Raw genomic sequence first — 10,911 nt, 5'->3', positions numbered from 1 at the left:
CCCCGCGTTAACCCGTCTGGCGCCAACCGGCCCCGGCGCTGCACGGCCGCCCCGCACCCGCCACGGCCCTGCGCTGGAGTGAACAGAAAAGCGGGTTTTTACGCGTTTTTCTCCCAGATGTGACGGTTTAGCTCCTCCAAAATGCAGGTAGAGACGAGGCACACAAGCAAGATATTCGAGCAACCCAGAGCTACACCGGTCTAAAGGGTTGTGCTGCCTGGAAAGTCCATCAGAAGGTCCATCATCGTTCACTCTATTGGGAAAAAAAAGTTACAGAAACCCTGAGGCTCCCGTCAGCTCCAAAGGGCACAACCAAGCACACACAGCTGTGCCATGAAGAACAAGCCAGACTCAGAGGCAGTGTCTCAAGATCAAATTCATCTTAAGATCATGATGAGATGGCTCTGACCCATTGCTACCTACCTGAATCATTTACTGGGATCATGAATATATCCAAGGAATACAGAGCTAATCACGGATCTGCTTGGAGATGGACAACTGGTGAAACAAAAATCTCAGCAGAAAGTCTCTGCTTCACTTCTTAGAAATCCTGGTAATGATTACAGCATGAAACCTAGACAAAAAGTGTTAAAGACTAGGTGGAGCCTTGCACATAAAAATTATATATGAAACGCCAAATAGCCTCCACTGCAGCAGCTTTTTCCTGTTTTATCCATAAATGGAAGGCCCCAAAAAATAAGAACCAAAAAGTCTTATCCACCCTAACCCCCTCACTTGAATGCTCACCTTGAAGATGGCTCAGGAAGCGTTCTTCTATTAATCCTCCCTGCTTGTTTCTTTCTAATGCAACCCTCTCACTGCCCTTCCATCTATTTCTCTCCTCCTTTAAGTCCTATAAGCAATTAGCAAAAGCTTCTTATTCACGGGGAATAAGAAAACCAAAAGCAACGGCTTATTTTCAGAACACTTTGCAAAAGCTTAGTCCTGTTCTGCTTCCATTACTGTGCATTGTCTCGTTAGCAGCTAGAGTGGGACCACCTATCAGTCAGCAACTGCAAATTGGTATTAATGTACACCATTAGGAGTCAGTGTATGCCAGATTTCCTGTCAGGTTTAACCTCTGCAGAATAGAGAACCAATGAGAAGCTCCAGGAACTAGCTCTTATCTTTTTTCCAAGAGAAAAAAAAAGAAACAGATGGTGAAGACACACATTGGTTTCTGCAATACATTAGTGACCCGCCCTAATATGGCAGGGCTGAAGCAGTAGTCTAGCTAGCAAGCAGCTCACATGATTTAAGAAAATCAATACCGGACAAGAAAGCTTTATGATTCCATTATAGATGTTAGGCCTCAAAATCAGTAAGAAATCTAAGCATTTTCTAGATTCTTTTGGTTGATAGTATCTTCCCTCATTCCCTGGAGATTCTCTCACACAGAAGTATTTATCTGCTCAATGCCTTCGGCAGGTCATACTTAAGGTCCTACGAAATGGGAAAGAAGGAGTTTGAGTCAGAGCTAAGGGGCTCCTGCACCGTGCTGAGGTATGGGATGTACCTCACCTGCTTTAGGGAAGAGAGGCACTAGACCTCAGCGTGATGAGCCTGTCACACTGTTGATAAAACAGAAAAGTACTTCCACAACATACTACCCTACTTCAGACAAGAGTACAAAAGAAATAAAAGAAGAATAAATCCAAACCCAAGCACTTGCCCTGCTTCAGCTGGGTGGTAGCAGTTCACAGCTATCAGCAATAACATCTCACAGCCACAGGAGACGCAGACCTTGAACACTCAAGTGAGAGCCCTCGGAAGCATGTACTGTCCAGTGTATTTGTACGCCTCATCACACCAACACATACTGGAGCACATAATATGACTAATTATCCACTAATATAGCATTAATTATCTGCTTTTTCTAGGCTTGCCTCTAACCTGAGATCCCTATAACTACTGGCAGAAGGTAGGTCAGTACAGACTATACAATTCATTTTCAGAGGTGCTGAATTTTGGTCCTGTTTACTAGGGAATTGTTCGATTTAGAAACAGACATTCCAGAAAGCAGCCAGTAAAATAAGAGCAAATATGGGAAATGGCAGCATCTTACACACAGTCCAGACTGCACACTGTATGGGCCAAGAAACTGCTGGCAAATCAGTTAATGCCGGCCACTTCTGCAAGAAGAGCACGTGGGTTACCCAGGGCCCCAAAGCAGATGCTGAAAGACTAACATTGACCCCAACAAGCTCTATACATAAAAAGTTTACTCTTCTGTCCTGCGTGGAAGACAGTAATCCTCTGGTCTAGACGACACAATTAGCATCTGTTTGATGAAACGACAATTACAGAAAATCTTTGCTAACAATACGAAGTCCTGGTTACTAGTAGCAATTTAACTTTTACCGACAAGCTGTAGTGACAGCTGTGGCCATAGCAAGGCATGCTCAGAGCGAGACGCGGAGAAGATTCTCTGTCCCAAAGATATTTCAGCAACAGAAGCATTAAAATTTGCAGAGCCTGGATGCATGGAAATACTGACGTGAAACCCATCTCTTCTAGACATCTAGCTGCAGCCTAAACAAGACAAAAATAGCATTCATTTCCAACAACAACAACTGTTCATTGTCAAGAAGGCAAACACCAGAGGAGGAAAGACTGGAACGACAGCACATCTTTCCCCGCAGACGTCAGTCACCACCACTCTTACCTGATGGCCAGAAACACTGCTGGAAGAGCCGTTATTAACTTCTCTTCTTTAAACATCACAGAGGAGAGGCACAGAATGAAGACAGACCTACTAAAAAAAAAAAAATGTTTTTCAGCCTATCAAAAAAAGTGTGAATCCTGCACTGGGTTTGCCCACATATCCAACCTCCAGCTTCCCAGAAGAGAAGGAAAAGAAAAAGGACGAAATTCTGGTCTGTTTTTCTGCTGTGCTTTGGGAAATTATTAACATTTAATTCAAAAATCAATTACTTTCCCTTTTGTCCTTCATATCAAGTTCAAGCCAGTCCACACTATAACCAACCACTGCTTCTTCACAGCTTGGAGGCGATTACTGCTAAGAACTCTACAGCTGCGCTGGACTCCCTGTCCGCGGCAGGCTTCCTAAGAGTGCTACTGAAGGTCTCGGTGAGACGGTACTGCGAACTCCTAGTATGTTTGCTCAAGGAGAGCAAACCAGGCTTTTGTGTCTAGGGCTAAAGGTAAACATGTAGTTCCATTGACCAGTTCCATTGACTTTGGACAATGCTGTTAGCAGCCCTTCCTTTAACAGGTGACTTTTTGTTGTTCTGACTGCCTGGGGCAGCACCAGAGCATAAATTTTCCAAGTTCTGGTTAGTTTCCGACCATGATTTTCCTACATTATGTTTATCTGCTATCAAAAACACTTAGTCCCCTCTGATACATTTCTTCATGGCAGTTATCAAGGGGATGTAACGCAGTATTATGATGAGGGTTCTTCGAGAAGAGCTTTCAATAAGTCAGGATCTGGTTCAAGTTTTACCAGTGTTATTTCCTTCTTTATTCCAAATCTAAGCTACCACCCACCTTATAAGGGCAGCATTTCAAATCAACTTTGCAATCTGAAACACTAGCAAACTAGAACTTGCACAAAGTCCATCATTAGTAGTTGAGGAGATGCATCAAGACCAAGTCCTGGCCAACACATTCTGAAGTGAACATCATCTGCTACAGACAATTTGCTTTTAAGGAGCAGATAGCCCCATTCAGACTACGAGAAGCATCCAATACAATAGTCCACCTACCCCCAAGTCAGTACCACTGAAAGTCTTCAGAGGCACCTGGTAACACCTATGCGGTGCTGTACTGGAAGTGCTTCAAAGCTACCTAAAAAAACTTCATGTAATACCATGTAAAGTGCTCTGTTCTCCCCGAAAAAAAACCCAAGCCACAATAGTACTTTGGGATGGTCATCTGTAAAGACACCTAGACAATCAGCTGAACAAACCAACTGCCAGACTCAGTTGTTACATATTTTCTTCCACTTAAGATGTGCTTGAAACAGAACAAATTAGGCAACTCCTTGGTGTTGTTTTTGCCCGATTGTGTCTTTCAGGTTATGGCAACACAACAGCGCAATACTAAAAAAAAGAAAAAGCAGCAATAGCATTTTCATCACATAAATTTCCAGCTGTGCAAAAGAAGTCTTTACCTGCAGGTAAAGCAGTAAGTTTAATTTGGAAACAGTACACGTCAAATACTGTGAATATAACGGAAAAGACCCAAAGCCAAAAAACCCACCAAAACCAAACTGCTACAAAGAAAAGGTTGTGATCTATAAACGGTTTGTGTTGAAATTATATACAAGAGGGAGAACAACAATTAATTTGCACTTTCGTGCAGCTCTGTAGTTTTACATAGATTTATTTCAAGGAAATGAATTGTTCCAAGTAGGAATTACAGTCTTAATGACGAATGCATCCACTAAGAAAAACTCTTCCCTCCTCCTGGACTACTTTTTATTTACTACTTTTTAGCATGGAATTAGTTTAGAAAAATATTTTCATGTATTTCCTTCTCTTATTAATAAGAACAGTTGGTTCAGGGCCTCTTTCCTTCCTCCTAGCAATGATTAGCAGACAGGGCTCCCACAGACACTGCTCAAAGATCAGCTTCCTGTAACATGACAGAACTTGGGGCAAGAACAACGTTCTTCACAGCTCTCCGCCAGATGCAGCTTCTGGACTCTCCTTCGTGGTCAGCCAGCTGATGTCACATTAGCAGCTTTCCTTCCCCCAACACCTTAATCAGGTAAGATTAGCCTGTTCACGAGGCAGTTCCAGACAGCGGGTTTCATTGCAATATGGAGAACTATTCTTCTCCACACAACTAGGCTTTCTTTGCATATATTAGTGGCGAATCTCAATGTGTAATCATCAATTAATAAGTATCAAGTTGTCATCACTCTGTTGCCTGCAAAAGAAAAAAGTCACAATTTTTCATCCGCAAGAAATCCAATAGGAAGCATTTACCCATACAAAACCAAGCTGAGTTTTGATCCTGTTCTGTGCTCTCCTATTTCAGCATTCAGCTCCAACACCTGCACTGGGATAATCGAGCAGAAACTGTTGGAGCAGCAAAAGCTCTAGATTGGCACTCCAGCTACCAGGCTTGTGCCCTCAAAACTCTGCAGCATATTACAGTAAAGTGTATTTATTATGCTCAAGCAGACAATAATCTCTTATCCTGAATAATGACGTGGATGTGGAAGCTGAAGCTGTACCTGGCTAGAGCTCCTATTAACTAGTTGGCTTTCAAGTATCCACAGCAACTACTTGGATATCTGGCCATCATCACCTTACATACTCATTTTTGGTTAAGATGTTTCCCTCTGCTAGAGTACATCACAAGTGTAAAGCTGCATTTCACAAAAGCCTCGGTATATAAGTAGACAAGTATCCTACTGCTAAAAGAGGATTTGTTACACCAGTTGGGAATGAACAAGCGTTTACGTTCAGCTCTACTCTTTCTCCCATAGCCTGGCTTCCTTGCACAGTGCACATGACCACCCTGTGCACAAGCAGGAATTCTCCCAGACTGCCTAGGGACAGTGACAAGATCCCTCCACTCTCAATGAGGGATTCAGAGGTGTGTTAGGTTTGCTCAGAAACAGAATTCAAATGAGACTCCTAGACCAGCAAGCACCAGGTGAGACGTTCATCTGTCACCAACACCAGCCTAAAAAAAGACCACTAAGACCTCCAAAGGCCCGAGTTTGGTGGCAACCAGACTTCTACAAGTGTGTTTCCAATATTGTCAGATGGTATTGAACCAGTTCACCTCAGACACAGCACATCTTTGAGATTAAGTACTGGTTCCTGGCTGAATTGCATTCTCTTGCTTTCTGCTACCACTACTCAGAGCCTAAAGCACATCTTTGAGATTAAGTACTGGTTCCTGACTGAATTGCATTCTCCTGCTTTCTGCTACCACTACTCGGAGCCTAGAGGAAAAGCTTTTTAGAAACAAGAGGCTTGCAAAACCCTATGCAGCAATGACTCAGTCAGCTCTCGACTCCACGGCAGCTCTCTGTTATACTTAGCAGCTCTCCCAACAACTTCCACCAGTTTCTCCGTTGTAGTTCTCACATGAGCAAAACACTTAAGACATTCATTGAAGCTCAGAATTGCTGCCCCTACATCACCAGCAGACTAAAGATCCAATGCCGAGTAAAGCACAAGAGGAACAGAGTCTAAATATTCTTCAGGGTGAATTCTAGATGCTTCAGCATTTGTGAAACAGCACTTTGCAGAGAAGCTAACTGGTGTTCTTCCGAGAAAACCACTCATTAAAAAACACCTTGCTGACCTCCTACAGCAGCAGATGAATGGCATGGAAGTCCGTTCTTTTCTGAAACCAACACTGCTATGGTCTTTTAGAAATTCATGTAGATCTGTTACTGGAAACCCACTTTGTTGGTATTTCTGAAAGAGAAAGCATTTTATTTACAACACCTGAGAAGTTACTTGGCATGAAGCATTCTAAAGTGTCCTCTAGAGTGTCACTGCCAAAACCAGACTATTTGGTTCATTTGTTCAGTATTGGTGTAGGAAGAAAAAAAAATACAACCCCATCCTAGAAACACCGCATATTAGTGGGTGGAACAAACCATTCAAAACGACATAAAATTCTTATTGTTCACAGGTTTTCTTACATTTTGTTTGCTGTCCACAAGACAAAGTGAGTGATCAAGTCATACTGGCATTGATTCTCCCTTGTTCACATCAGCTGTTGCATTCACTGTGAGTGCTCTGGGCTCATTTTCCCTAGGAACCCCAATGCTGGATCTGAAGGGCCCTAACAAGGATATTCAGCACTGCTACGCTGAAGAAATGCACTGCAAAACACCAGCTCAGCACACTCAAATCGCTCCCCATCGATCCACGTGAAGGGCCTAATCTTCAGAAGCAAGAGGAACAGTAAAACACTGTTGTGCAGGTCAGGCCATCCAATACACTCAGAAGCACAGACAGTTAAGCTGTAGTCTGAGATGTTTACAAAGTGAACTCTTGCTCGGTGCGGAAGTTGTGGTTCACAGCAGATTAGCCTTCCTGTGCTGGCCTGTTTATCTGACACTAAGACAAGACAGGGACGAGAGGTAAAAAGCATGATCCACGTTGCCTTCCCCTGGTTACTGCAGCTACCAGGAGCACGAAGAACAGACAGCACTGAAGGACAAGAACAAAAGGTAATTACCGAAAGTTGTTCACTTTCAGCTGTTTTATACTGGAAACTGTGGTGCAATTTGAACTTGAATGAGAAGCAGTGGGTCTTTCAGAAGACATTTCCGTTTAGCCACACATTTCTCAGCAGCACATTAAGCAAGCCTGGACACGTAACTGAGTTATCTGCTTGGCCCTTGCCACACTCCTGCCAAGGAGATTTTCTCTGAGATGCCAGCAAACCCTTCCTGACCTCAGCTCCTGGCACCACGAGAAGAAATATTCACTCCAAACAATACTTACCTGGCTCTGTGCAACTATACTTAAAAATTGACTCTTCCCACTAATCCTTCCACTTATGTTTCCATTAGTTTTTTGAAGCCAGGTGAAGCAGCAGAAAATACAACACAGGGACACACACTCAGGATGATTTTCCAAACCTATTATTGCTTAGTCATTTGGATGACTTCCCAGTCACCCTTCCAGTTTCACCACAGAATAAACTAAAAGATTTTAATAGTCATCGTAGCTGAGGTGTAATGGGAAAAAAAATGTTTTACCTTTATGGTGTCATAGGAGTCCGTAATGAGTGCAATAAAAAGGCTGAGGATCATGTAGATAAACAGACTAATGAAGGAGTACAGATATAACCGACTGAACACCCACACCAACATGCTCTTCTGCTGGATTTCAGCAAATGTTGCAAACATATCGTCACCGTTGACCAAAGAAAACAGACACTCAGCCACCGTGTTCAGATCTTCAAACTAGAAAATAATGAGTATAAATTATTAATAGAATATGAAGATCAATCACCTTGATTAAAGTGAAAAGTGTTATAAAAAAGAACTTTTTTGAATTTTACTCACAGCAGAAGAAAAAAGCCAACCCAGTCAACCCAGTGCTAACATACTTTATTTCCTGTACAATCAGACCAAAACATTCATATCAGTAATAGAACAATGTAGAAATATAATCGTGGGTAAGCATTACACACTGATATCAGAAATAAATTCATTATCAAGAAATAAAATTGTGATGCTCTGTAGGTAAAACAGCTAGTAACTGCTCACCACCACTGAATTTTAATCTATTTTAGACCTACAGAAAAATATCATTCTGTTTGCCAAAGCACACAGAGGAAGTGATTTCACAGAATCTATACACTAAATCGGTGGCAGTATGTTGGGAAGAGAATTCACATCCTGTGGTTACCCAGGTCTGCAGCATTACTGAAGTAATTAATCAATATTGTATCAGAAGTCAGAGATAGAATCTAGCCTTCAGAGCTTGAATGGGCTAAATGAGCTTTGTCTTGCAATAACATTATCTGTCATCCAAAAAGCCCTGAGCTACAGGTAAAAGCTATAGCTGTCCTGTGAAGGTACTAAGCACTATCTGGACAAAATCACGGTTTCATTTCAAGAACATCCTCTTAAATGCCTAACTCCATTTCCCAGGCTGAAGCATGGCCTAAATTCCATTCAGCAACCAGGGAAGTACACTTCCCACCATTGCTCTGTCCTTACAAATAACTGGATTTGTTGACTAGGCTTTACTGGGCAATATGAATTCATGCACAATATTTTAATGTAGTTATGAAGCAACATGATTACACTCACTTGCATTGTGGTACTATATTGAAAACAAGATCTCAGAATCACAGAACTGTTTTGGAAGAGACCTTTAAGATCATCAAGTCCAACCATTAACCCAGCACTGACAGGTCACCACTAAACCACGTCTCCTCAGCACCACACCTATATGTCTTTTAAATACCTCCAGGGATGGGGACTCCACCACTTCCCTGGGCAGCCTGTTCCAATGCTGCACAACCCTTTCTGTAAAGAAATTTTTCCTAATACCCAGCTTAAACCTCCCTTGGCACAACTCGAGGTATTTCCTCTCAACCTGTCTCTTGTTACTTGGGAGAACAGACTGATTTCCACCTCACTACAATCTTCTTTCAGGCAGTTGTAGAGAGTGATGAGGTCTCCCCTGAGTCTCCCTTTTTCCAGATTAAATAACACCAGTTTTCTCAGGTTCCCCTAATAGGACTTGTTCTCCGGACCCTTCACCAGCTTCTTTGCCCTTCTCTGGAAATACTCCAACACCTCAATGTCCTTCTTGGACTAAGAAGCCCAAAACTGGACACAGTACTCAAGGTGCGCCTCACCACTGCCATCTGAGTCTCCCTTTTTCCAGATTAAATAACACCAGTTTTCTCAGGTTCCCCTAATAGGACTTGTTCTCCGGACCCTTCACCAGCTTCTTTGCCCTTCTCTGGAAATACTCCAACACCTCAATGTCCTTCTTGGACTAAGAAGCCCAAAACTGGACACAGTACTCAAGGTGCGCCTCACCACTGCCATGTACAGAGGGACAATCACTTCCCTACTCCTGCTGGCCACACCATTTCTGATACAAGCCAGGATGCCATTGGCCTTCTTGGCCACCTGGGCTCACTCCTGGCTCATATTTAATCAGCTGTCGACCAACGCACCCAGGTCCTTTTCCACCAGGCAGCTTTCCAGCCACTCTTCCCCCTCTTGTAGCATTGCACAGGGCTGTTATTAACCAAGTGCAGGACCTGGCACTTGGCCTTGTTGAACCTCATACCATTGGCTTCAGCCCACTCATCCAGCCTATAGGGCCTCCCTACCTTCAAGCAGATTGACAGACCCACCTAGCTTGACCCATGGCATATGCTTGTAAGGAGAACATGCTGTTTCCACATGGTCTGGTCTTACCTATGGCTTGCATTATTATTATTGTTATTTGTTTTTAAAGCCATTATGAGACACTGCAGCATATTTTCTGAGAAGGGGTGCATGGCATGGGTAATTCTTGAGTAACCCACAAATTTTGTTGCGTGGGAACAAGAAACCGAAGGAGTGCTCACCTGCTCACCTGCGCCAGGGGACTGACTACCACAAAATGCAGGATTCCCACTCCCTCTCTCTGGCTGTAGCAGCTGAAGAAAAAGCCACCCACACCCATTTCTGTGTTTGAGCTAAGGCCTTCAGAATTTTTAAGCACAAGAACCTCTCTCCTGTGTACCCGCACAGCAGGGAAGGCTCATCCCGTTTCTCTCTAAGGATGGCCTGCACAGCCAGACAGCCGGTGAGGCAAGCCCTGGGCTCGCCTGCTCTGCACAGTGCCACACTGCCTTCCAGTGGGGACTGGGGAACTGTCAGAAACAGGGAAACCTCACATGCCCAGAGTTGCTTTCCTTGACGTTGATCTGTGACATTTTGCAAGCAGTAACATTTTCGTAGGTAAGCATATTATTGACTACACATCCTTTTGCTCTAATAATTAACGTACTTGCTGCAGGGTAACAGTATTTAAGTTGTGCCTGTTATAAACAGCTGAGCCTCTCATATGACTGAGGATCCCACACCATACAGCACCTCACAGAGAAACGTATTGTCATCAACATAAAATACGTGCAGGCTGAGTACCTACATTCTTCAACAGAGAGAATTACATTATGTTAGAAGAATCAGAGGTCTGGGGGTGCAAGAAGCGGAAGCAAACACTGCAGCATGTGTCTCTGTTTACATTACATATTCTGTGCAACCAGAAATTGAGAATGACAAGTCATACATTCGTTACTAATTAATGGACATCTAGAATTTATCACAAGAGGAATCTGCCTTTTTTTCCCCCAAAGCTGTTACAAGAAACAAACCAAAAAAAAACCCAACAAGCTTTGTGAGGTTTTTTGCTTGTGTTTTAGAATATACAAAACATTACTGCTGAA

At 43.0% G+C, this 10,911-nt stretch overlaps 1 protein-coding gene across 1 annotated transcript in view; it reads right to left on the bottom strand.

Moving 5' to 3' along the window:
• Positions 1 to 4,620: 4,620 nt before the first annotated feature.
• MCOLN2 (mucolipin 2) overlaps positions 4,621 to 10,911 on the bottom strand; it is a 20,046-nt gene continuing 13,755 nt past the window's right edge. The window contains exons 11-13 of the mRNA XM_010138896.1: positions 7,706 to 7,912; positions 6,292 to 6,407; positions 4,621 to 4,896 (exon numbers count right to left, since the gene is read on the bottom strand). Coding sequence (XP_010137198.1) covers positions 4,860 to 4,896; positions 6,292 to 6,407; positions 7,706 to 7,912 — 360 coding nt within the window. The 3' untranslated portion in view covers positions 4,621 to 4,859. The remainder of the gene's footprint in view (positions 4,897 to 6,291; positions 6,408 to 7,705; positions 7,913 to 10,911) is intronic.

This window comes from Buceros rhinoceros, unplaced genomic scaffold (assembly GCF_000710305.1).
Source record: "Buceros rhinoceros silvestris isolate BGI_N320 unplaced genomic scaffold, ASM71030v1 scaffold12306, whole genome shotgun sequence".
Classification (NCBI taxonomy): Eukaryota; Metazoa; Chordata; class Aves; order Bucerotiformes; family Bucerotidae; genus Buceros; species Buceros rhinoceros.
The sequence above is the reverse complement of the archived record's forward strand: the minus strand, read 5'-3'. Positions and strand labels throughout refer to the sequence as shown.